This window comes from Mugil cephalus, chromosome 1 (assembly GCF_022458985.1).
Source record: "Mugil cephalus isolate CIBA_MC_2020 chromosome 1, CIBA_Mcephalus_1.1, whole genome shotgun sequence".
Classification (NCBI taxonomy): Eukaryota; Metazoa; Chordata; class Actinopteri; order Mugiliformes; family Mugilidae; genus Mugil; species Mugil cephalus.
In genome coordinates this window covers 24,637,545-24,664,941 of record NC_061770.1, presented here as the reverse complement: position 1 = coordinate 24,664,941, position 27,397 = coordinate 24,637,545, and the positions used below count along the sequence as shown (strand labels likewise).

Here is a 27,397-nt window from a genome sequence, read left to right as displayed (position 1 = left end):
AGTGGAAGTGGCCATGAATGTGATTACCACACCGTTAAATCTAATATGAAGCACAGGAAGACACCTCCGGCTTAAGTGATTCCCCGGCCTCTGTACTCTCATGTTACCTCATGTTAATGGGATCACTGTGGACAGAATGGAGAATCGGTTGTCCCATTAAGAGGAGGCACTCAGCACGTAATGGCACAGAAAGCAGCTCTGCAATGCAATGCGCATTGACTTCGACACATTAATCCGACGCGTTGTTTTGCATGTCAGACTTTGTGTTTTTTCACATTTGTCCTAACAATCACGTGCCCTCGTGAACACTGAATGTGCCTGCAACCAGTTACTCCTGGTTCATACCAGCGCTGCACGGATCTTCAGTTATTTCTGTATGAAATGTATGTGAGAAATCGAACACAATCAAGAAATTTAAAAAAAAAAAAAAGCCGAAAAGGCACATTGCTCCTTCCTTCTACAAAGCATCTACTCAGATTCCAACTCCAACATGAGCTCAGTTTAAATCGCAAAAAAATTGAAGCGCAAACACAGCAGATAAGTCACAGGCTAGCTTTAGCACTGCGATTACAAAAGTAATCCCAGCTCATATGGGACACTCGCATACGCTGTAGGATCTTGGATCTTGGATCAAGCTTTATGCATCCTTGCTTCATGCTCACCACCTTAAAGAACTGAACACTCTGGTCCATGTTCTCATCAAACATTCAAAAAATGTTTCATAACTCCCAAAATAACAGCACTGCAGAGAAACACACACAACCGGGGCTTCTGTTGGAGGCAATGTGGAACCTCTGTATCTAACCACTTTCATGTTTTTTAGGCTTGTCCAAAAATTCCAGCTATATCCGAGAGTGGTGGCATCTAAGATTAACGACATGTTGTGGGTGGAGCTAGATTTCTCTTTTGTCACTTTATATCTTGGTAAAATATGTGAAACAGTCCTACACGAGGATAAAAACTTGCTGCAGACACTTCTGATAAGTAGTAGAAAAGCTATGGCCTGGGATTGTGAAAGAAATCTATAGCATGGAGAGTTGAATTGGAGAAATGTACTGAACGCTGGGAAAAATGGATTGTGTGTGCACATTGTACTGAATAGTATGACGAAATACCATGATGCAAGTATGAAACGCACTTCACTGTTTTTCTTTCCTTCCTCCTGTTGTGACATGTTGTGTTCGGACTTCCAAAAACTTAAATTGCTCCCTCCACTCCAGCAAAGCTCCACATATACAACCTGCAGATTACAACTGCCAAAGTTGCGTTGCGGCCATCTGTTGCAAACACACCACCGAAGTATTTAAAATGGTTCGTCAATTGTCACCTTTTGCCCGTGACTGGAAGGAACACACATACAGTATGCGCTGATATGTGGTCCAGTATCTGGATGCTGTGGAATTTGTCCCGCTGTGATACGGTAATCCTGTTACAATAGCTTCCTTCACATGGCTACGTTGAGTACCGCTTTGATCTGCTACCTAAAAGTACTAAGTCTGGCTCTACACACAGAGGGGGAAAAAAAACCCTCTACTCACTACGCAAATACCTCACAGCAAAGTTATGTCGACAATCCTCTTATCTCGATCCTTTCATGTAACTATCGCATCAATGCAGATGTTGTTCAAACGGTGGCGACACGCTTCGATTTATTACCAGTGATTGGAGCTCACCAACGCAGGTGAGACCCAGATTAAAAATGTATCGTAGCCAATGCTTTCCACTAGTTTCCTTTTCTTTTTTTTCTTTTTTTTTTTAAATCACCCTCAAAAATGCACAAAGTCTCCAACAATCACACACTGCGGTGCAAGGAACAAAAAGCAAATGCATTAAGCATGGGATCATGGCGGTATGCTGTTCTGTGTGTGTTGGAACGCTGTGAATGTTGGAATGATGAGAATCTTGCAAGCAGTCACACAGTGATGCAAAAATATATGGGAACTAGCATGGACTTGGATAAAAAACAAAGAAAACATCCCTGGAGCTGTATTCAAGCGTGTTATGTGGTGTCAGGTGTGTTTTGCCTTGTTGCCCTAATGCTTGTGTGATTGCAGTGGAGGAAAATTAGAGCCTAGTCTTAATATGGAATTGCTTAATAGTCTAAATATTTTCCTGGCAGTGGTGGCGGTGGCAGTGAGTCAGGGGTTTCTCGTTGCCTCTCGAAGGCCCTACACAAACTACAAATGAGGGCATGTAAAAGTTTGAGCTACCTTGTGAAGAGTTCCTCTGTCATCTCCCAGGAAGGCGATGCTGTGTCCCTGTCTCACGCTGACGGCCACAGCGGTGAGATGGGACGCCGACGTCTCCCACACGGCTTTAGCTTCCAGCGGTTTCCGGCTCGCCATCGGACTCGGGGTGTGGTCAGAGCCACAGGGATACGCTTTCGAGGTATTCTACAACATTTGATGAAAATAGAAAATTCTGGTTAGCAGGTTTTTAATAACAAAAAAAAAAAACAAAAAGTCAGGTTGTTAGAGAATGTAGGGTTGGGCAGTTTATTGGTTCATACCGAACGCCCCGTTTCCGTTATATGATTTTATAATATACTCGCATTCTGGTTTATTTGATTACACAGCGTGCGGAGTGATGCACTGCTAGACACTGTTTCCAACAGGACCATTTTCAGTGTAGCACTTCTAAACACGCATGGTGCAACTGTGTCACTGCGAGATGTGGTGAAGATGGAAAGCTCCAAAAAATGAAGCTGAAAGCTGTCACCGAAAAATTTTAGCTTTTTATGAATGGGAAATGCTGTAACTGACCCCAGATTTCCACATCAGCAGTCAGTGCTAACACTGGGCCATATAAACCTGTTTTATTACTAGTGTGGTATTATTCTACAATATTTACTCATCAACACAGTAAAAATAGTCCATCCTTAGTCAATCTATTGCATTAATTCCTCTCTCAATCAGTTGAAAATGTTGTCAACATGTGATTAAGCATGAAAAAAAAAAGAAAAAAAAAAGAACTGTGATATCAATTTTTGGACATACCGCTTGGCCCTAACAGACTGTCCTCTTTATCTAACATTACATTCACCCAATTGCATTTGCAAAAAAACAAAAGCTTTAGGCTAACAACTTCATATTCCTTATTGCACAAGAGCCTCTGAATCCTCTTAATTCGTCGTAAGAGGATTTCACCATAGATTAAAGGAGACTCGTGCGGAGACAACCAACTTGCTCTTTTGGTTTGGGAAAAAAAAAAAAAACGTAATCGATCCAAATCCTGCATTCCCATAAGTCTCCAAAGCTCTGGATCCAGATAATTGGCTGGGAATGAGGAAGTAGAATAGAGCAGACGTGTTATTTTAGTCTGCTGAGTTTTGTTTATCAAGAAAATACAGTAGCTTGCCGTTGTTGGCAAGAGGATATGTGAACACATATCTAAATATCTAAAAAAAAAAAATTCTCCAGTTGTTTGCGCATTTTATCCCACTAGATTTTTACCTCTACGTTGTCCCTGTTGCTTTGTGCTACAACCTTTCTATCCCCAAGCCTCTATTTCCTCCCTTTTTCTCTGTCACTCCTGTTCTTTTATGCCAGTGGGTTTCAAAAGAACTCCTATCATTCCTTGTCAGAGCTCATTAAGCAGCTGCTCAGATGATTCTGGGTTAGTTTGGTTTATAGATCCCTAACTATCCCATTAAACGGTCCTGAGGGCTGGCATGACCAGAGCAGCAGAGGAGGAGGGGGGGTTCCTGGACGGCTGCTGCAGGGCAAAGCTACTCCTACGGCATTTGGAAGCTCAGGGCTTTTTTTTCAAGGAGGACATCATTACCAGGCTTCCATCCATCCATCCATCCATTATCTGAGGCTGTATTTCTTCCCATCAATTTAATGTGTGTGTTCCAGTCTTTCCTTGTTACTTTGCTGAACATCCGACATGTTTTGCCTTGCTCGGAAGTCTTAAGACAATTGAGTCGATATACTTGAGGTACAGGTAGACATTAGGGAATAACTCCTAATGATGTGTAGCTTTAATGTATCTACTATAAGGCCTGTATACATGCAATGACGAGCATAGAACAGCACGAAGCTCCTCCTTCCTTCATTTCTTATATCTTTACCCGCCGCAGGTTGGCACAGCTGGACTTGACATCGTACTCTATGTAGGCCACCTCTCTTCCCTCCTCCTTCCCGTCCTTGGTGTAGCAGAGGTCACGGGTGTAGTTGATGTGTCTGTCGAGCTCATCCAGAGGGTAAACGCACAGGGCCGAGGCGTCCGCGGGGTTGCTGCTCGTGGAGCTGCTTCGGATGGAGAAAACTCCCAGCAGGTCCTCGCCTTGCAGGCCTGCACCTTGTCCCACCTGTTGCAACAAACGCATGGAGAAATCTCAGGAAAGTCAGCCAGCATCAGTGTAAGCAAGGTCTGAAATTCAGTGAAAATGATCAGAGAAACACTTTGAACTGTTGCTAAGCTAAGACCTTCATATATACATGCAAAAGGAACAAATCTTCACGGCCAGATATGTTGGTCGGAGTGTGTCTGAGAGGCTTGAAGGGTTCACCTTTAGGTATTGGTGAGTATTTACTGAGTGGTATTGATAGAGACAAACCACAGACTCTGATAGGATGTTGGGGTTGTGCTGAAGAACCCATGGTGGTTGAACTCAGAGTTCACAAGACTTAAAGGATCAGCAAAGGAATTATGGAAGGTCTTGGTAGGTACCTTATCAGCCAGTTTTAGGCAGAGGTGGTCATTATGTTTTTAATTAACACATTTAAGTACCTGGGCCGCCTGGAGAAGGTTATAATTCCTGGAAGAAGAAGATGCCGACTGGCACAACAGAGGAACCTCCACATATGAATAGTAGGAGGTGTCTTCCAGGCACACTCGGGCGGCGTATGTCCGGTACTCCCTCGATGCTGACTTGATGTCACGGCGGTAAAACAAGAAGTAGACGTAGGAGCGGCGAGTAAACGCTGTCACAAAGTGGTGGTCGTATTCTGACAGTCGCCCGGCCACAGCTAGCTTGGCTGTCTCCTCGTAAGAAAACACAGGCTTTGATGAGAGGTGGCGGGTGGATATGGGCGGGTGGCCGGCAGTAAAGCCCCGACCTACGTACATCACTGTCCGTTCCCCTCCGTGAAGCTCCACCACCAGGCCCACGGTCGACACCGACTGCTCATTGGCCGCAACGTACTGTGTCTCCACAGGGCTCTCGGTGAAGAAGAGAACCTTCTTGATTGACGTAAGGCTACGTTTCTGGCAGGTACCCTGGTGAACACTGCCGCACATGATCAGCTCTAAAGACTTTGGATCCACCAGCAGTAGTTTGTTGTGATTGCTGGTTTTACTGGCGTGGGGACAGTTGGATTCGGTGACTGGAGGAAGGCAGTCTTTGCTGTCAGTCACGGGGCCGGTCGTCTCCTCTTGCTCCAGCCGGAGTCCATCGGAACCATCCAGCTGGAAGAGGTGGTCCCTGGCCCCCACGTACACCGTCCCCACGGAGGGGTCCGGGTGGAGCACCAAGTGCTGGAATTCAGTGTCATTGCGGGAAAACCGGGGGTAGGAGCGTCCACGGGCAGTGGCCAAGACGACGAGGATGAAGAGCCAGACGAGGGTTGAGTTTAAAGCCTTCCCATGTAGCATGGCAAATACTCTGAGGAGAATAAAAAAGGCAGCGTTAAAGGCGTATGCAAGCAGATGTCTGAGGTTAAAATCAACGTTTATTTAGAGTAAAAGCTGCTTTCATATAGTTCTGTACCGTGCAAGTTTAAGAGTTTTAGAGGGCTTAGAGGTTTAAGCTGAGAATATTGATGTGCAGAGAACCTCTTAGGAACTTAAGCTAGAGGCTATAAACGGTTCTTTTCTTAATAGCTCTTATTATTCAAAGCGTTCACTTAACTATGAAAGATTATTTTACTCATCTGTTTGTTAAAGGATCCTTCAGAAATTTTCCACATCATTCTTACGTCAGGAAATGTGATTAAAAGATAAAAAGACTACGAATGACTAGACTACAAGTCTCTTTGAGTTAAAAATATTAAGAAGTAAAGTGCTCTGTACTTATAATATAAATCATTTTTAAAAGATTTGTGTTTTTCAATAATAAGTATAAGCAATAAAATACAGAACATTGTCAGCCGTATCCTTGGTGACTGATATTAATCCACTTTATTGACGATTGTTAATGAGCTGGGAACATCATCTCACCATTTATGTTCTTTGTCACGCAGAAGACTTCATTCGCCTCATCACCAGGAATCATATCCCAGTCCTTCCCTCTCGGCCTGTCAATGGTAGAAACACAAAGGATTACCCACCCGTTCCTAGACAAATGTATGATTCATCACAGGGATTTAAAATGACTCAACGTTTCACAACGTTTAGTACGATTACACACGCAGGGCGTTCATTGTTTCGCCTCTACTGTTTCACTTCTTTTTCCAGTGATTTCTCTGGTATCGAGAACCCAACCACCCGTGGTGCCCCCACCACGCAGGAAGATGCAAAACAACAACTTCCCATTTCCACAGCCATCACTCAACACCTCTGAGAAAAGTGGTTTGTGGACACTGAGAGCCTTCGCATTAGAGATGAAACCCCTTTAATTATTGAACAGGTTCCTCGGACCTTTCGTTGACCTCGCCGACAATGGTCACATAGAAATAAATAAGTAACTCTGATTCACCAAAGCCTGTGTGCCGAGCCTTAGACTGAACGATCCTATTACCGTATTATTTCTGCTCCAACGCTCAAAACGACAGCAAATGCAAATCTCTGTTAGGGTGAGGTATAAAGGAAAAAAATGCAATATTGTGCAACATTGCCTTATATGGTGAGACATTAGACATGCAGTGACATCTCACCTAACTGTCTAACCGCCCCTCCAGGGGCTGCAATCATGCAGAGATGATGGGAGGGAGGGAAAGAAGGGGGTGGGTTGAAAGGGAGGAGACTGTCAGTGGGTGTGGATGTGTGGTGCCTCGGTACATAACCGTCCAGGAGCAGGTGCATGTGTCTGGTAAGTGGCTGAGTGTGTCTCAGGACTCCTCTTTATTTATTCATGAGCAGAATAAGAAGTATAATAAGAAGTAACCTCCACGCCCACTGTCAGAGGATTTGAGTCTGGTGTGAATCAGACAAGGTGGGGCCAGTGCAGTCAGATAAACATGGATTTGCACAGTCCTCTGAGACGAGGGGGGGAATCGTTTGTTTTTATGAAATCTATACACCGATCAGCCATAAGATTAAAACTACACAGAGCAGAAGTTGACCATCTTCTGACAATTCAATGTTCTGCTGGGAAACTTTTGGACCTGGCATTCATTCATGTGGATGTTAATTAGACATGAAGCCCCCACCTAGACCAGACCAGACACCCCCACCCCTGACGTTCGGCAGCCAACCCCCAGCAGGATACAGCCTGACATATGAAAACGGCTTAAGAAAAACAACATGAAGAACAGCACAAGATGTTGACCTGGCCTTTAAATTCTCTAGATCCCAAACTGATCAAGTATCTGTGGGATGAACCACGGAGGCCTCTCCACTCAACCCACAGGACCCAAAGGCCCCCCCACTAACAACATCCTGTTTTCAGACACCACAGTTCACCCTCAGAAGACCCATGTATTCTCTGATGAGTCACAACTGTTTTGGAAGCACGAGGGAGACCGACACAATATTAGGAACGTGGTCGTATTCTTATGCCTGATCTGAGTCAGACTGAATCAGATTCTTTTTTACCCACTTCTGCAGCGTAAGCTAGAAGGAACGGCCATGTGGGCAGTGAGCAATGCCAGCAGATCAGATGTTTAGTAGATGAGGTAAATGTTGACATTTTTGGATTTTGGAGCCGACATTTAACCTCGACAGAAACCATCCAAATTGACCAAAACCCTTCTTAACCAACTGCATTCCCGAGAGCCACGGCCGCACAGCTATTAGGCAAATGTAGCAGGGGAACCCACTCAGCTAAGGTGGTTAACGTACCTCGTAAATGTTTGCATTTAGCTCAAAGCACAGCAGCGCAGGTTCAGAGCAGCTAGCTAAAAGGTTTCAGTCTTGGGAATCAGCAAGATCGTTGTGTGTAATGTGAGTTTTTTTTTTGCTGACCTGCCACTGTGGCCACAACCTGCATATTATGAGTAAATCCTTAAAGGTAGACAAGTTGGCACATGTGGAGGAGACTCATGACGACAGCAGACTGGATGAGTTTCATAATAGCAGATAAACGGTTTTCAGCATTACTCATCTCAAACTAGAAAACCAGGACTACAACCAGGATAAAAATAAAAATGCTTATTGCTAGTGAATGATTTTATCTGTGAGAGGACAGTTGCGTTACTTCCCCTTTGAAAGTCAACAAGAGGGCAGTGTGTTTGCTTTACAGTCATATAGAATGAGATAGATTTTTACACCCAAGCAAATCTGCTTTCATCCAGTAAGATTTAATTCAGTTACAGCTAACTAACAACAATTACAGTGTCAACCCAGGGCTAATAACTTGTTAAGGCTTGACATTTTCGGCCTCATGCAGCCTCTGCAACAGGAGCCTGGGAACGATTCCGGACAAATTCTCACTGCTCCTCCAAGCCGGCGTCCTAACCTGCTCTTTGACCGCAGAACATGACGTATTTATAGCTTGCGACGACCCCATCGCCATGGGAACTTCCTCTTGCCAGGCAGCAATGACGGCTTCCTACAAACTACCACGAGATCAGACTGGATGACTGTGGATTGGGACAGAGTGGAAGTGGACGGGGACGAACATAACCATGAGAAAGTCAACTGGAGAAGAAAAAGAAAGGAAAAATCAGGAGGGGATGTCCAGTCTGGGGTAATTTCTCTTGACATGCAAGACCTTTTAAGGAATCGCAATATTCCCACTTCACTCATTTTTTCCAACTATAATCTTCCATTTAGCTGTGAATGTCATGCTTTCTTTTAAACCCAATGACAAGTGAGCACAAAACCCACCATTCATGGAAGGGTTTGCTTTCCTATAGCTTCATTTTTAGACGTTTGCTGCAGAACTTTTACTGCTACTATTGAAGTGTTTGGTAGAAACACATATATCAGCACCACCCTTCAGAGCAGCAGAGGGGCGGCCTCTCTCATGCTGCTCACCAACAATCTCCAGAATTCATCAGTAGTTTCTGGTATGCAGCATGTTCGGCCACGGGGGCACAGTCCAACAACCTATAAATAACCTCTGGTAGGCCGTTAGGCTGTCAACTAAATTGGGGAGGGGAAAGGGTGGCCGTGTAGAAACTAGAGAGTTAACGCTCACAGGGAAGCAAAAATAAAAATGAAGAAATGATCGGTCTGTCTTGTAGATATCTCAGTCCACCTCCCCTGTTCAGAGAAAGATTAGACATAAATGGCATCCTTTACTCCCTTTTCCAACCATCTGTCTTCTCTATCAAAACATCTGGACAGCGCTGTCCTCAAAGGAGTGTCCTTTGTCCTTCAGGTGAAGATGAGTGCTTGTTGACTCTCTTTTGTCGAGCCATGAATTTATGAATGGGTAGTTTAGTTTCTCCAAATGCACAAGTCTGTACATTCCTCAGTGATGCTTCTTGAAAAATTCCCCCAAGTTTCCCCAACATCCCAACCTTTTGAGGCCCACTTGGAGTATCCACATGATTTGATATGTTGATGTCGAATTGGAAATTCCTTCTCTGAGCAGTGGATCAATCAACAATATAGTCTGAATATTTCTGGAGTTCCAGCCTCGAAACTGGAGCCTCTGACTGACCATGAGTTGATAGAGAACCATTCATTGGAGATAGGGGTCGAATAGTCGCCTCCAACGACAGCCAAGTATCTGGTCCTTAAGTCATTCAAGTTTCTTATGGGTCACAAACACAGATGTTCTTATTTAAAAATGGAAAATCAACTCCCCACCAGTTCCTAGGAACTAAAAAAAAAAGTCTTCAAGAACCTGATAAGCCCAGCTTCGTTTTTCTCAGTATTTTTGGATGTAATGATTTCCTCAGAATTTTAGCCCTGCTGCAGCATTTGTCAACTGGATCAAGGGTGATCAGCTCAACAGTAGAAGACATGTCAATATATTGTATTGTGTTACACCCAAATATATAAAGCCACAACATTATGACCACTGACAAGGGAAGTAAATAACATTAGCTTTCTTGTGAAGATTCAGTGTTATGCTGAGAAACTTTTGGACCTGGCATTCCTTCGTATATGCCACCACCTAGACCAGACCAGTCACCCCCACCCCAGAACAATGACACTGTGACACTCCTTGATGGCAGCAGCCATCTCCAGCAGGATGCAGCCTGACACTCAAAAAAAAACAAAAAACAAAAAAAAACATGAAGAACATCACAAAGTGTGGACCTGGCCTTCAAATTCTCTAGATCCCAAACGGATCAAATTTCTGTGGGATGATCCACAGAGGCCCCTCCCCTAAAAGGCCCCCCACTAACGACATTGTGTTTCCAGACACCACAGGACACCCTCCAAAGGCCCATGTCCATTCTCTTATGAGTCACAACTATTTAGGAGGCACAAGGGAGACCTACACAGTGTCTGGCAGGTGGTTTTAATGTTATGCCTGATCGATGTATATATGTGTGTGTGAGCCAACAAGTGAACTGTATTTATAGGCCTCTATAAACCTCCCAGAATGTGGTCTCTTCTGTGAACTTTTGCCCTGCCCTGCTCCTATCTGTCTCGCTTTCTCTCTCTGTCCATGTTTATTAATCACACAGAGTCTGCTGTGCAAGTTCATTTCTAAAGCTCCTAATGAGCCGTGACAGCCCACTGAACGGCTAAGACCCCATAAAACAAGTGAGGTCAACAGCGCAGGGACAGTGGGGGGACTTTGGGCCCGGAGCCACAGAGCACTGCTCTGGATTGTTATGTTGTGTCGGTCGGGCTGGCGTCGCGCCCCCGGGGCCCCCTGTCCGGCAACAGTAGCATCTGTGGATCTCATCCAGAGAGTACAGTAGTGGAGAGCATGGGAGGGTCTGTTTGAGATCAGCAAGTCCCCCTTGGTGACCACACTCAACTGGACTGTCAGTGAGAATATACAGAACAGACGCAGGCATTTGCCACTAAATACTGGGAATTGATTTACAAGAAGGAAGAGGAAAGGGCTGGTGTATGGAGTCAACGATCATGAGGCCGATTAGGGATGAGTTTGGAACAGAGTTACCGAAAATCACATCGACTGCAACTGCTGCAGTGGTTGCAGTGGAGACTGCTGACCGGCAACGAAAAGCAATCTGTGAAAACGTTCTCTCTTAGAGCGAATTAAAGGCTGCAGCATCCTTTTCAAAAACAGAAATTAGGGATGACTATTGAAGATATGTCTTATTTCTTTTCGTGAAGAGATGATATGACACCCCCTGCACCAAGTCAAATGTTTGTGTTTATGTATATATAAAGACTTAATAAAGATACTGTTCAGAAGTCACCTGAATGTAACCCTAGTTCTCCGGGCAGAAGCCGAGGAGGTTTGCTATTAAAGGTGCAGGGAAAAACTGAGGCACTCTGTCTTCAGGTAAAAATATATGAAGGGAATTTATTTAAGCAGAGGCAACAAAACAGACCAACGTGTATCGACTGAAGTCTTCTTCAGGGTCTGACAAACAACTCTCCGTTAGTTAGTTCTATTAGTTTATGTGCAGCAGTGCACAAATAAAATAAATAAATAAAAAATTTAAAGGCAGTGGGTATGACGTATTGTCTAGAGTCACAGTGGTGGCACAAACAGGTGAAAGTTGAAGCTCAACTATAAATCAACATCTGCAGGTTCCTTCTGTTGAGCCATTGTGTTGAGTTTGAATCAAGCTTGAGATTCAGGCTCTGGTTACAGTGGATTCTGCTGTTGCTCAAATGTTAATGTGTGTCCACGAAATAATTTACGTTGATGAACTTTTGCAAAAGCCAGGGCAGTATTTACAAGTTTTACAGGGATACACCACCCGGAAATGAGCGAGAAAAAGCGCTTTTAAATCGGTCCAGGCATTCTCCTAATCCGGCAGTGCAGCTCAAGAATCAAGAATTTTCCTAACTACTTATTGTGAGTTGTACATTCACATCGAGTTCAAATGTGAATGCAGTTAACACGAAGGCAAAAATAGACTTGGGACTATATTCCAGCAAAGCACCGTTGCTCGATGCACAGACACTAAGCAGCACCTGAAAACCTCCAAATTCCATCAACACCCCGGTGTGACTGGTTTTCAGGTGCTGCATGGTCACAAAACGTAATGAGGACAAAGTTTATTTATCACTTTTACGGACAACTGGCTAATTAGCAACACTACATTACAGCGCCTATGCTAAACTAAAGCTAACAACTGTGATGCCGGATTAGGACAATGCTGCACTGATTTAAAAACACTTTTTCTCACTTAACCAACTTTGGGGAATACGGTGAGCGACTACACCCACATGGGGGGCGTATCCCTTTAACACGGTGTTTTTCCATTAAAATAAACGGATCACAGTCACAGTTTGCTGCAGGCTGCATCGGTTTGTCGGAGTAAGAAACGTACAAAATGGTTTCAGATCCAATGCTCACATTCATTCAATTCAATTTCATTTGTACAGCGTCTGTAACAACATAAAACGCTATAGAAAACTCGTCCTGAACATCAAGAGCAAACACAAAGGTGACAGAGGCAAGAAAACAAAAATTTTTAAATTTTAACAGGAAGAAATGAGCAGAAACCAGCTCATGTGGAGGAACCGTCTGCAGAAGAAGAGTCTAAAGCATTCATGTGGAATCTGACTGTGATATCAGGACAAGAACAAAAAAATGTCTAAACCGCCTATAAGCGATGGTTCAGTGTCATCCGAGCCAGGCCTAACTATAAGCTTGAAAATAGAGAGAGCGTCTGCCTCCACAACCCAAACACACTCATTCTGAACCTGAACGCACACACACACACACACACACACACACACGTATAAACAACACGCTTCTGCAAACAACAACAGCGTGGACGTGTGATCGCACCCTTCACGTCTCTTCCACTCCACATTCACGTCCAGGCGGTGCGCCTACAGTACGCGCTGTGTTGTCGCGGGGTTGCGTGCCTCTACTCAGATGGCTGGATCAGTATGTTTAGATGACTAATATTATGAGAGGCAGATGTACACATATCTGGCCCTTCTCCATTTCCGTCTACTTCTTTAGGGTCAATGGACGTCTCTCTGCCCTCCATTTCTCATGCAGACACAGAGGGTCTCTCTCTCTCCGTCCCTCCGGTGTGCTGAAGGGACCCTCTGTCTGCTGCTGGAGGAGGGGGGAATAGTGTCCCTTTCACAGCTCTGGACTGAACGGACACAGGATAAAAGCCGCTTCCCTTGAAAAGAGAGTCCACACACACACACACACGCATCTATCACGCGCACACACACCCACGCACGTCCTGACTTTGGCCTTCGCTTTATGACAGGATCCTTTCACCCCGGAGACAGTAGCGCTCTCCCCCCGGGAAAAGCAGGTGTTAAGCCGAGCTGCTTGGTACAGCGTGTCACGCACGACCTGAGATCAACTGTAAGAGCCAGCGGCTTTCATCTGCTGGGATCTGATACCGATGAGCTGCCGCCGTCTCTGGTGCACACATGACCGCCACTCGTGGTCATGTCAGCATAAAGCATGATGACTCTTCTTTTTAAAGATTCATTTGGGAGGTTGTTGTGCTTTTATTTGATAGAACTAGTGGGGAAGTAGAAGAAATATGGATATAAAACACAGGAGAGACGTACAGGTCCAGCTATAGCTGCTGTTCAGGACCTATGCAACTGTCAAACTTAGTGATTTGTTTTAATATAGTTTCATGTTAAACAGCCTAGCAGAAAAAAAACAAATCAAAATGTGCATCAACTTATTTATAATTAGCTAAACATATTTTACATGTTTTTATTCTGCATTTGTTGAATTCACATTTTTTGCCAAGTGCTTGCAACTCAACAGCGCCCACGTACAGAAGATCACTTCTGGATGAAGTTAGGGCTGAGCGGTTTGTATTGAATACCGGTATTTTTTTGTCGTTCCGCTTGTTAGGGTGACCAGACGCCCGGATTTCTGGGGACAGTCCCTGCTTTGGATGACCTGTCCCCCGGATAGAACTGTCCCTGGAAATGTCCCCAAGTTTTGCTTTTTTATGAATGAGTAAAAAATGTTGCGCGTGTACTACAATTACTACGGTAGCTGGTCGCACTGCACAGACATAGTTTAAATATGTTAAAATATGAATAAATACGTCAAAATAATTGAAACCTTAATTGTCCCTGTTTCCTCATTTCATCCTTATAACATTTAATTCTCACCATCACAGTAAAATAGTCCATCCTTAAGCAGTCTACTGCATTAATTCCACTCGCAACCAGTAGAAAATGTTGTGAACAGGTGATTATACATGAAAAAAAAAAATGTGATGTACATTTCATCGCCCAGGTCTACGATGAGGCTGCAGGTATTTAATGAACTCAGAGACAGGACTTGGACAAAGGAAACATCGGACGTGACCAGTCTGTCACCGTCCCCAGTAACGTCAACAAACTGAAAACTGGGTTTATATACTCAGCTAGCTGTAAAGAAGCTGAAGCTTTGCTGGGATTTTATTTGCGAAATAAGTCTTGCTTTAATTGGAGGGTGAAACAAACTGTGGGAGATGACCTTTCTTCAGATTATTGATTACGTGATGTGTTATATATAAATGTCTCCACATGCTGGATAATGTGTCTCATGGCTCTAACTCATCAATGTGTCTTACATACCAAAGTAAATTAGCCGCCTTTACACATCTTATCCCATCTTATTTATCATCTCCCTTAATAATGAACAACAGGACCTACAGACTCCGTTTCAGCACAGAAATGAAGAAGAAAGCTTTTAGGTTTTCTGCTCCAACTACATGAAACATTTTACAGTCAGATTCCACAAACCTCTGAATGTATTTAAGTCCATGATAAATCTCCTCATATAAATGTTTCATTTATGACTGATTTTGCAAATTCAGTTGTTATTTGTATCTTTTATGTCTGTGTTTATTGTAACCATGAGTTGAAACTGTTCAAATCATAACGATATGAGCTGACATTCTTGTAAAAGAGATCTCAACAGGACACACCTGATTAGATAAAGGTTATAATAATTAGAATAATAATGAGAAGAAGCACCTTTTAACATTTGTTAGAATTACATTAATTACTGCTGAGTCCTTATTAATATTCATCAATAGGCCATTCGTTCATTTGTTATCCATTACCCATCATGTCCTGGAGGGGGGCTGGAGCCCGTCCCAGCTGTCCTTGAGGCAGGCAGGCGAGAGGTGGGGTATGCACCCCGGACAGGTCGCTAATCTGTCACAGGACCGACACACAAACACAAACAACCATTCACACTCTCATCCACACCTACAGCCAACGTGGAATCACCAACTATCCTAACAAGCATGTCTTAGGACGTCGGAGCATTCACAGAGTTTGCACAATTTTAATAAAAATTCTGTAACACACGTGGAACGATGGAGCCACGTGGGTAACGCACAAGAGAAACATCTCAGACACCGTACGGAGCTGTGACCCACTGCAGAGTCTGTAGTCCGTCCCTGACTTCTGACCATGAACCAATGTTTGAGGAGATTCACACCCTCGTCTAACTAACCTTTACTGTTCCATGAAGAACACGCTTTGCTTATTTGCTGTGAGATTTGTCGGGGCAGGGTGAGACCGAAAAGTGTGTGACTCAGCGCAATAAGAGCTGGCAACTCCGATTTTATCGTCAGGACAAGTCGAAATGTGTGCTCTGTGAAGAGTATTTACCAGAAAGTCGAGGGAGTGGAGACTGGTAAAATATCTGTAAAACCATCAGTGATGGTCTAATCTGAACACTTTTCTCCAGTAAAGACTAATCCAACGCGTTACTGTTTCCAAACAGTAACGCCAAAGTAATCAGGTTAAAGTTACTGAACCAGGTCACCGTGCGTTACTATTTCTCACATTTTCCTGAGCAAAACAGATATATTTTTGCTTTCTTCTCGTCTATCCACTCTGTGTTGGTGACACAGTCCTATCTAACTACAAAAACACAACATTGAAGTTAAAGAAACAAAGCAAGTCCCACGAGGTGGTGTGAAGCAGGGAGCTGCACCTAATGCAGGAGGTCCCCCACCACCCAGACAATGAAAACTAACCACTGGTTATTATGCATCAGTGCCATAAAATACTAAATAAAAGTTAACTTAGCAAGAAAGAGGGGGAAAAAAACAATATATGCAATTTAGAAAGATAAAAAACTGGAAATATACATGTGATGCAATGACTGGAATAGTTACAGACAGGACATGGCTGCTGCTGTGGATTCATGCAGAAATGTGGGTGTGTGCTTCTCTTTTAAGTGTCTTAGGGAACGGTGGGTGGGTGGAGGTTTGAGTGGGTTCATTCAGAAAGTTAAAACTGTTAAAAATGCACTTCCAAAGAAGTGAGTAGTGGTAAAACCAGTTATTTTTAAGTTGAGGCGGCCAGTTTGCCGTCTACTTCACTCAGTTTATTGTTCCTTCACTTTATGCTAGTCTGGGAATCCATGTTATACGGGTTAATAATGCATCAACATCTCTGAGAAGAGCAGGCTGAGATTTTGACTGAAAGGTGCAATGGCTCCTTTGAGCATATGACAACAAAGCCTTTTGACCTCCTGGCCTGGACTAGGTGGGACAGAGGGGACACCAGCGCTGTCACTGAAATATGACAGACTGGAACTGATGGTGCCGCAGTAACTCGGTTCAACGTTCAACAGGCAGAGGGTTCAAAGAGCAGACGGGAGGAAGCGAGGGGCTGGTGGTGGTGGTGGTGGGGGGGTCCGACGGACTTAATGAGACGAGGGAGAGGGAATGATTGACGTTTGCAGCTGAGGCTCAGTTTTAGTCTTGAGCTGCTGGGACCCAACAGGCCCCCGGAGAGCTGAGAAAATATGGCCACTTAATAAGTACGTCTGCCATGAATCCAAAAAGTGCATGTTTGAATATAGTTTGATGGGAATACACGGTCGCCCCGGAGGGCCGGCTCCACCTCAAATGGCACACTGCGAACCGAAAAGAAGTGGAACGGAAAAAAAAGAAGTGCTCGGGCTTTTTCGTGCGGCGCTGCAGGTTGCTGTGCGCTCTCGTCATCTTGTGTGCGAGAGAAGGGCGAGCTAAATGGCCGGTGGTGAGGTCCTTAGAAAGAGCTACAGCTGACGGGGCTGGACCACAACAGCGCGGACAGCAGCCAACAAAGCCGGCCACAATTATAGAGCTCAACTCTCTGGCCTCCCGTAAGAGAAAGAGCCAGTCGACCACATGGAGAATGACAGCGTGAGGAAAAGGGAGTGAAGGCCGACAGAGAAAAAAAAACTTACCGGACGTTAAGGTTAAAACAGGTAAAGCTTTCAAATAAAACACATATGTAAGAAGGATGTAAGCAGTTTGAACGGTCACGTCTTCTTATTGTCCTCAAGTCAACAGGACTTGACTAAATGATTTATAAGACGGAGAAAGCCAGAGGTTGTTTTGATGTTAAACGCGTGGCTGAGTTATGTCATAAAATATTAACGCGCTGACATTCTGTTTAATACGGCTACAGTTTGGCTGAGAGACTTTATGGCTCCTCACAACTTGACTGGGAACCTTAGCTATTTTAAATATTCATAAACAACAGTCAAAGTAAAAATAGAGAAAGCAGGAAGAGTTTAATGGTCAGAAACTGAGTTCATATTCTGGACCCAACGTCTTCCTCTGTTTTAAAGGTGGTCGGTGAAGCATCGAAGCTGTCAAAAACCAAAGCGGAACAAAAATAACTAAATAACTTCTGCTGCGTGGAAGAACTTAACTCTGGACAGAAGTGTATAAATTGTACAACGTGCATGTTTCGGAGGTGGTAGTATGAGATCATCATAGTTTCCGGGAGAGAGCGCCAAGCAGAAAAATCTTCCAGAGAGGTTTCATGGCAGTGTTGGATGAGTAGAACATTTCTGGAGTAGAGAACACAAAGTACAAGCTACACTCTCCACGCTTCATTAACTCACAGAAATAATTACTGGACTGAATCCAGTTGTATGGTGCACACGTGATCTAGTAGAAGACAAGTCTTTATGAATGTAATTTTTATCATGGACAATCGGATCATGACACCAATAGACCCCTTCACAGTCTGTAAACAGTGTGATGTATTTTGAGAGGCAAAACATCTCAAACACTGTAGCCTGTAGACGCTAGTTAGCATATTTCAATGGACTGTTTTGGCAAGAATGGACGAGAAAATGGCCAGATATTTACACGTACTTAACTGAGAAACCCTACAGAAAATTGTTAGCATTAACATGTAACAAGAATCCCATTTCAATCCCGATTTAATCTGACCCATGATGTTTTCCAAGCTGAAACTGTTGATGCATTACATATTAATCTGACCTGATAAGAAGTGTGGAGGTTGTTGTTGATTGTCTCACTCATTAGTTCTTTCTTTTAATCACCAAAGCCAAACAAGCGTCAGTGGCTGGTATGTGATAAAACTTCAAGTTACTGTTTCCTTGGTTTTTCGGTTTTGGCACAAAAAAAATGCAGCAAGACGACATTTTCACGGTTGACAGTGACAATATTAGCCTCAAGCTTCCCTCTGCTTTGCCTAAAGCTAACATCGTGACGTCACAGTGACGGAGGCCATGAAGGCGGCTACACTTCATGTGTGAAAGTTGGAACTTCTCTGTTGAAAACTGACATGTTGTCAATTTTTTCTACAGTCTACTGCGCTGCGCGGTTAATACTTCTGCGTCACTCAGACACCATAGTTAGGACGGATAAAACACATTGTGGGAAGGTTAACTGAGGAGGTTCGGAGACACAAACGTTTGTGTGACTCGTCTTTGGCAAAATTTCAACAGAAGTTTCAGCCATGTTGAAATTGAAACAGGAAGTAGAAACAAAAAAGAACCAAACTGTCAAAAAAGACATGTTGGGTGTTTGGGTGGCGTTTTCACAGAGGGAGTCAGACTTCTGATAAGAACTGAGGCTAGCACTTAGCCATGAATTTCTTCCAGTGCTGTATAGGTAAATATTGATTCCATTCATCTCCTCTCATCTCATCTTCTACTACCACTTATCCTCACTAGGGTGTTGGGGGGTTGCTGGAGCCTATCCCAGCTGTTATTGGGCAGGAGACAGGGTACACCCGGGACAGGTCGCCAGTCTATCGCTGAGCTAACACATACACACAAACAACCATTTGCACTCACACCAACACCAATTTAGAATCACCAATTAACCTAACGAGCAAAGCTTTGGAGGTGAGAAAAAACTGGAGCACCCGTAGAAAACCCACACAGACACAAAAACTCTATTCTAGTTAGAATAAAAATAATAATGTAATACTATCCCTATTTTATATCTAATACTACTGGATCTATTTCCCTAGCCATCGCTCATTAAAAGGACACACTATGGTAAAAATGGGCAAAAACAAAAACAAAAAAAAAGAAGAAGCAATTTGCATTCTGTCTACAAAAAGACAAAGCAAGGCCTAAATAGCATCTCTGTGCCAGCTCGGGGTCTGAATTCAGAAGCGGCCATATGCTGGGACTGAAGCATCACGTCATCGAGGACGCATTGGTATGGTCATTGTGCGGCAGAATGCTAAGGAGGCGGCGGTGGGACGTGCATGCGTATTCATTTGTTTGCGGATGGCCCGCATACATTACCACCTACGGGCTCGTACAGCCACAGCTCCGCTGACACACAAACACATGCACACATGGCTGCCCCGCTTTCACCGCACTCAATAGCCTGAGAAAGTCCTTTGTCGTCCTTCGTTGTCGTGACGACGTGCCTCTGCCCGGTGAATAGAGAGCGGAGGTCTAGCTCTCCCGAGTCTGTGGGCATTTTTAATCAGCTCGTCACACTGTCTGTGGACTAACAACGTTTCAGCTCTGCTCTGTCCTCCCCCCCTCCCCTCTCCCTCCCTCCCCCTCTGAGGCCCGGGATGCTTCTTAGTTTTATTTTATTCTTTTTTATTCTTTTGATGGAAAATCACGTCAGTATCTTTTTATGATTCAGAGACCTCTGGGTCACATCAAAGCTGATTTTCTGCTGAACTATTAAATTACACAGTTGACAATGAAAAAAAAAAGAGCCACACACAGACACAGTGACAGTGAACCAGAGTATGATTGTTAATAAGCCTGAACCGAGGATAGAAAATCCGCTCTGCTTTCTACTCAGCCTCCAGTTTAATAAGTTTCCTGGTTATGAAACGTGCAGCAGCAGCAGCAGCGCCTGAAGAAAAACCTCGTCCGCTCCCAGAGGAACTCACCGCTGGATGTTTGAAACCAGAATATGATTTGATTTTATTCATGCAGCCCGTGACCCCTGGCGAACCCTTGACTCAGAACATGCTAAGTGGAGCCAGCCTTGCCTCCCCTCCTCCCCTCCTCCCCTCCTGCCTCGCCCGTCTCTCCCTCTCCGTCCCCCATGCTTCGTATCTCCGGCGCCTATCTGGATGCCACGCATTTTCTAAATGTTTAGTCAGGGATACATTGCTGCTGTTGTCCGTGAGCATTATATCGTTACATCATTCTTCACTACGCTAGGAAAACACATCGCAGGAGGTTTATGTGTATTTAAAGTCAAACTAAAATATATATTCTTCTTATTTTATTCAACTAATAATCACCTGGTGCCTTGCTGCTTTGAGACGAGCAGTTTTAAAGTGCAGCATTATTTCTGTATTAACTTTTAATTCAGGGGTCGTCAAGGTTTTTCAGACCAAGGACCCCAAACTGATGGAGACCTACTGTATGTGTTCTACATTAAACTCAGCCCAGTGCTATTAATAAATATTAGATAAATACATATATGATTGAAAATAAAGAAAATAAAACAGACTCTGCGTTGTTAGCTTCTCTCTCGCTAATATACTTAATATTTTTAGTAGCCGAGTCCGAAGCACTGCTTACCATCAGTGACCTGAACCTGCAGCCCTGCTGTCGAGTCACATCTAACTTTAACATCTCTGCATGTCTAGCACATAAGATGATAAGATAAGATGATCTCTTATTTATCCCGCAGTGGAGGAAATGTGCAGTTTTGCAGCAGCATGTAGTTTAAAGGTCTGTGCACACAGGAAATATAAAAGTAAACACTGAAGAAGTACAGAAAAAGAGAACTACTATGTCTACTGGACATGAGAGAGTAAAGATGTGTCAACAGAAGTCAGCTAAAAATAAATAGAGGCATATGAGTCAGAAACTTTGCTGATGGTTCTTATGCTAAAAATAAAAAGTGCTTTGGGTGAAAACCGCAAACTCTCAATCTAAAGCTGCCGTTCACATTCATAAATGCAGCCACAACAAACCAGAGAGGAACACGTCTGCATTATCTACGGTGGTATAACATAAGATAAAGAAATTCTTCGGAAGAGTCATAAACAACATCGACAGCGTCATCCTGTGAACTTTCCACGAGGCCACAAGATGATACGGCTGCGTCTGTATCCGACACGTCTCAATACGAAACCCGGAGAACAACAAGTACGAGTCTTTACTGGAAGAACACGACGCGGTGTTTGTCAGTGTAGAGAATAATATATAAAAATAAAAAATAAAAAACGATGGGAAAACAGGTGAGTCTGAAAATCATCTTATTCATTTGTTAAAAATGCAAAAAGATAAGAGTTACAACAAAAACTAAAACAATCAACTGGGAAAAGGGGGCATATGCATTATGTTTTACTACTTTATTTGGGTATTGAATCCAGTCGGGACGTCTCAGCTTAGTTTCAGCCAATCAGAGTCTGGAGCCTTTATCTTAAATAAATTAAAAATCCTCCCCCGTGTTGATTCATAAAGTATTTTATTGTCTCATCTATTCTCCTAGATGACATGTGCACCATGCCACTCCACTAACTCCAATAAATAGGACGGAGGCATCCTTAACACACCTCCCGTCTGTGCTTTGTTTCTGCTTCCTGGTTGCCATCGGCTACCTGTCTGTTAAACCACAGGAAAAACATCACCACAAAGTTTTGACTGAGGCATGTTACGCATGCAACGACTGCAGCTCCTCTGGCAGCAGACACGGGCGTTTCATGTGCAGCCAGGGCGCCCATGCCGACATAATCCCCCCGAAGCCCTAAAAAGGAACCAGTGACAAGCGTTCCTAATGCACATTTCATTCCCGATGGCGCGCTACGCTCCCACGGGCTCACAGCTCATTGGGTGGCTGCTGGCGGGTACTTCCTGGTCGCGGTGTGGTCCCGCTGTAAAAGCAGAAACGGCTGGTTGAGCAGCTTTAAAAATCACAACGGCCTCCTGAACACCGACAAAGGGCGTCGAGAAAAAAAAAAAAAAAAAAAAAACAGAGGTGGAAGCAGAAGGAAATCCATATCATTGATTGAGCTGTGTTGACTCATAACGTGCCAAGTGTCGCCGGGTAAATACTGTACGCTTACAAGTGGAGTGAGCACCTCATTTAGAGAGACTTCATTGATTCACCGACATGATTTAGAAGAACGCAACTCAGTCACATCTATTACTGTTAGCAAATAGGCCGTCACGTTTTTAGAGTTTTCTCAGAAACCATAAAAATAGACGACAAAGGCTGCAATCAGACGCATTGTTAAAGGTGTTTGTCGGAATTTTAAAAAGCAGCAGAAACCTCATTCATGTAAACATTGGATGTTTAAGGCTCGGTTTAAACTTCTCTGTTAAGTAAGTATGTCCTCATCTTTTTTTTTTGCCTCTTGATACCTTGATACGGCTCTTTCAACTTTCAATATCGGAAGATCAGAGTCCCGGGCAGATCTTAATTAAATAAACTAAATGTCCTCCACTGGAGACACATGAGGGCATTTCTTATCTTAGTTATTCTCCTGGATCACATGTGCAGGGCGCTCTGTGTATCTGATGATCTCCTGCTACCACGTCGCACAGTTTACAAATTTCTTCTCGACTGACTTTGTTTTCCATAGTTAAACTCCTTCAACACAGCAACACAAGTTCAGTCACATGATTCTTCTTCTTCTTCTCATATTTCCGGCGGCTTTAACGTTAGCAGAAGAAGATGCTTTGAAGCTACAGGGGCAAAGTTAAAATAAATAAGTGACCAGGGCCGTTATTTACTCAGTCACCCAGAATACCTGTGGCATTATTAGAGGCTTCTAATTGCCTTCGTTTCATACCGATATGTACTGATATACTTGCTCAAAGTTTTCCTGCCATTTATTCTGCCTATTAGCAGGTACACCTTACACGCAACAGCAGCCGGGCAGCATTAATAAACAAATAAACAAATAAATTACACCGTGGTATCAGTTTGAACTCTGAACTGAAAAATAAACAGACTTCATTTATTGGGCAAATTGACAAGGTTTTAAAATGAAACTATGCACACATGAAAAATTTATGGCAACTTAAATGGGTGTAGCGTACCAGAGGGTAACCGCCCCGGTGTCACAACAACTTATTCTTGGCAGGTCAATATTTCGCAGCTTCCTCTCGTCTATTTTACTCTGCACGTTTCAAAACTTTCAAACGTAGCTACTGCCACCTGTGGTACCTGTGCATTACTGCATCTGTAACAGGCCGACTAATAGCGCACCTGGCCTGTATTTGTTCATATAAAACAAGCCTCCGGCCATTATAAGAGACCTGGCTCCTGAGACCCGGCGTCCTCATACGGGGACATTACATTTTAGGTTTGTTGCAGCTTATTCTGCTTCATTTAGACCCGTTGTCCTCATACGGAGACACTTTCGTCTGCCATGTACTGGTAGCGAAGGGTTAATACAGTTGTTTATTTATTCTTATTAACTTTTCTAGTTTGATATGACATGAAAATTTAACAAAATCACTAAGGACTTGTTTGAGGACGTTGGGATTTCATCATTTTGGTTCACATTGGTGACTTAAATTGTAATATGCACTGAAATAATCCCTGTGTCCACCTATTTTTTTTTTTCCAAAATCTACTTCCTGTTCAAAGATGAAGTTAATTTTTTAATTGAATATCGACCACTATTAGAGGAAATACGGTAACTCTTCGTTATCTAGAGCTTTTCTTTTTCCACCTTTGGGCAGACTTGCTGTCACATTTGAGTGAGGCCATTCACACGACTATGAACACTGCTGACATCCACCTCAGACGGCAAAAACATTTTTTTCTTTTAATCTGGATTTAGCCACTTTAAGCTAAATCCGATGCTAGTAGTCGAAAAAGACAACAGGTATCATGCGGAGACGAGGAACAAATTTCCAATTTTCAGACCTTCTGATAAAACTCTATAGAATATCGTAAATAATACGTAATTTAACGACCAAAAATCGGACACTAACGATAAGAAGTATACAATAATAAAAACTATCTAGGGTTCATTGGTTATTCAGTAGAAAATATCCGACTCGTGGACGTATGAAATGATCAAATCATAATATTTCAATCGCTTCCTACTGTCTGACTCCAGCTCAGTGTGTTTCCACACGCGGTGGATTTAGATTGTGGGCAGGTGGGAGTGACATCGCAGCCTTCTGTCAACAAGCCGTGTGACGGACAGCTTCATTAGAAAGAAAATGGACGCCCCCCCCCCTCCGCCTCCTGCCTCCTGCCTCCCTCCTCCTCCGCTGACACGCCTTTGTCCCTCCTCAGCTTCCTGGGACGGGGACTGAGGACAATCTGAGCAGGTCTTTTAGAGTGGGAGGTCTTCAATTGTCAAATGCTTAATAGACTGTGCTCTCTCTCCATCGTCCTCAGAAACACACACACACATGGGAAGAGTCGGACCTACAAACACACACACACACACACATAGACGTAGAATCGCCATCTGAATCGGAGGCAGAAAATCAAAGATGATTGATGAGAGGAGTCTGGTTGTTGAGGATCTGAGGTGTGCGATTGTAATCCGGGAACAAAGGAATCATTGGCAAAGGTTAAGCAGACGATAAAACCCTCAGGAAGCGGTGGAGAGGATTCCAGATGCCATTAATCACACAGGCCGCGCTCTTTTCATTCGGTTGTCATCTTTTTCAATCGATGGCCGACAATGTCACCGGCCTGTTGTGGGAATCAGCTGTGGCAGCGTCCAGACCTGGGGACCGGCCTCAAGTTAAAGTCTAATCTAATATGACGGCGTAAACAGAGGACAATGTGCTTCCTTATGAGACCTGCTACGCTGCCGCTTCAGTGTGTGTGGCCATAAATCAGCAGATCTGGACAAAACGTCAACCAAACTGCTCCAGGAGGCGTTCAAGGCTCTTTGTTTGACAGCAAGAACAACGCAACTAAACACAAAACTGTCAGAAGCTCAGCCTGACGGCCGACATGTTCAGGTTTATCGTCTTATTTGATGTGTTTAGACACTGAAATACTGAAGGTTGTTAGGAACTAGCACAAAACCTAGCGGCGCTAAAGCTAACGCCATAACATATAGCAAAATGTAGCATTGAACCTAGTGACGACTGTCTCTTTGTGGTTGTGTTATGTCTCTTTGTAGTTGTTTGTCTTTTTGCAGTCATTTAGTGTGTCTTTGTGATTGTCTTATTCTCTTCTGTGGCTGTGTTGTGTCTTTTTATGGTTGTTTATTTTATCTTTGTGGTTGTTTAGCATTTCTTTGTGGTTGTCTTGTGTCTTTCGTGTCTCTTTGCAATTGTCTTGTGTCTCTTTGCAGTCATTTAGTGTGTCTTTGTGGTTGTCTTGTTCTTTTCTGTGGTTGTGTTGTGTCTTTTTGTGGTTGTTTATCATCTCTTTGTAATTGTCTTGTGTCCCTCCAGTTGTGTGTGTCTTTGTGGTTGTCTTGTTGCTCTTTTTGGTTGTGTTATGTCTCTTTGCAGTTGTTTGTCTTTTTGTAGACTCTCTGTGGTTGTTACGTGTCTTTGTGGTTGTCTTGTGTCTTTTTATGATGGTTTATTTTGTCTTTGTGGTTGTTTTGTGTCTTTTCATGGTTGTTTATTGTGTCTTTGTGGTTGTTTTGTGTCTTTTCATGGTTGTTTATTGTGTCTTTGTGGTTGTGTTGTGTCTCTGCGGTTGTCCTGTGTGGTCGTCCTGTGTCCCTCTCAAGTTAAAGTCTAATCTGGTGCGACACATTGTGGACAGCGTGCTTCCTTATTAGACCTGCTACGCTGCTACCGCCGCCGACCACGTCTGCACGGGGGGAGTGTGTGCGGCTACGAATCAGCCGATCGAGACAAGCGCCAACCGAACTGCTCCAGGAAGCGTTCAGGGGTCTTTGTTGGAGAAGGGGCACGGGCACGGACCCAACACTAATATGGCTAATGGCTTAGGGAACCCCACGGCTTCTTTAATTGAAGCTGGCTCTGCCGACGTCCAGTGGGGGAAGACGGAGGAGAGAGCGAGATAAGAAGAAGAAGAAGGTTTAACTCTGATCTTGAGGAGTGGAGCGAGGAGGGAGGAGGGAGGAGGAAGGAGGGAGGAGGGAAGTGGGTGTTATGTGTGTGTGTGTGTGTTGGGGTGGGGTGTCTAAATAAGGACTGCGTGGCCAATCAGGATTTCCCCTGAGGTCTCAGGACACCTGGGATCATCAATGATTGATCAAACTTGAGGGTTTAACCGAGCGAGAGGTGGGTAAAAAAAAAAAAAAAAAAAAAAAAGGACTGGGGCAGGAGATACAAAGGAGGGTGTGCATGTGTGTGTCCGTGCATGTGTGTGTGTGTGTGTGTGTGTGTTGAGGGTTAGATGTTAATTGGAGTTTTGGGTTCGGTTTCGGCTCTTTGCAACAGATGAAACTCTGAGTCCTAACGAGCAAAGCTGCACAAACGTGTGTGTGTGTGTGTGTGTGTGTGTGTGTGATAATGAAACAGAAAGAAACAAAAAACACCCAGAACAAAAGAGTGGATATAAAAAACAAAGAAAAGAAAAAAAAGAAAGCCAGATTCCCTCCGCTCTATGTGAATCTGAGAGAGGCCGCTGTGGAAGAAAACAGCCCCATCAAAGCCAAACCGCTGCAGCTCTGCACAGACCCACGCTGCCTCGACCACACGGTTTTGGCTGCGCTCAGACCAGCGAAAAACAAACAGAATCTCAAACTGATCCGCGCGGACTGGAACATAATGCTTATGTACACACAGACACGCACACACACACACACACACACACACAGCAGTGCCCTCGCAATGACACGCTGTATATGGTACGAGGGGAAATTTGCCGTCGAGCATGTCCGATACGGCTTCTTTGTAGACACAGCTTTGTTCGGTGTTTCGCTGTGGCCGTGAAACTGCAGGTTGTGACAGGCTAAAATAATATTTAAAAGTCAAATTTCTTCTTCTTCTTCTTTTTCTCCCAGCGCTGCATTAAAAGGCTCCAGTAGGATAGAAACAGATGTTTATTCTATATTTGAATTTTAAAGCGCGTTGTGCAAAATTCAAATTGAAAAAGCTAATTCATTAAACCATGGGGCTGCTCGGTTGGACGGT

General features: G+C 43.8%; 1 protein-coding gene across 2 annotated transcripts in view; it reads right to left on the bottom strand.

Moving 5' to 3' along the window:
- The window catches only part of plxnb1a (plexin b1a), a 74,050-nt gene that overhangs the window by 27,980 nt on the left and 18,673 nt on the right, over positions 1–27,397 (bottom strand). For both annotated transcript variants that reach the window (XM_047589827.1, XM_047589835.1), the window contains exons 2-5: positions 6,163–6,239; positions 4,735–5,608; positions 4,073–4,312; positions 2,211–2,393 (exon numbers count right to left, since the gene is read on the bottom strand). In XM_047589827.1, the coding sequence (XP_047445783.1) occupies positions 2,211–2,393; positions 4,073–4,312; positions 4,735–5,598 (1,287 nt within the window). In that variant the 5' untranslated portion in view covers positions 5,599–5,608; positions 6,163–6,239. The remainder of the gene's footprint in view (positions 1–2,210; positions 2,394–4,072; positions 4,313–4,734; positions 5,609–6,162; positions 6,240–27,397) is intronic.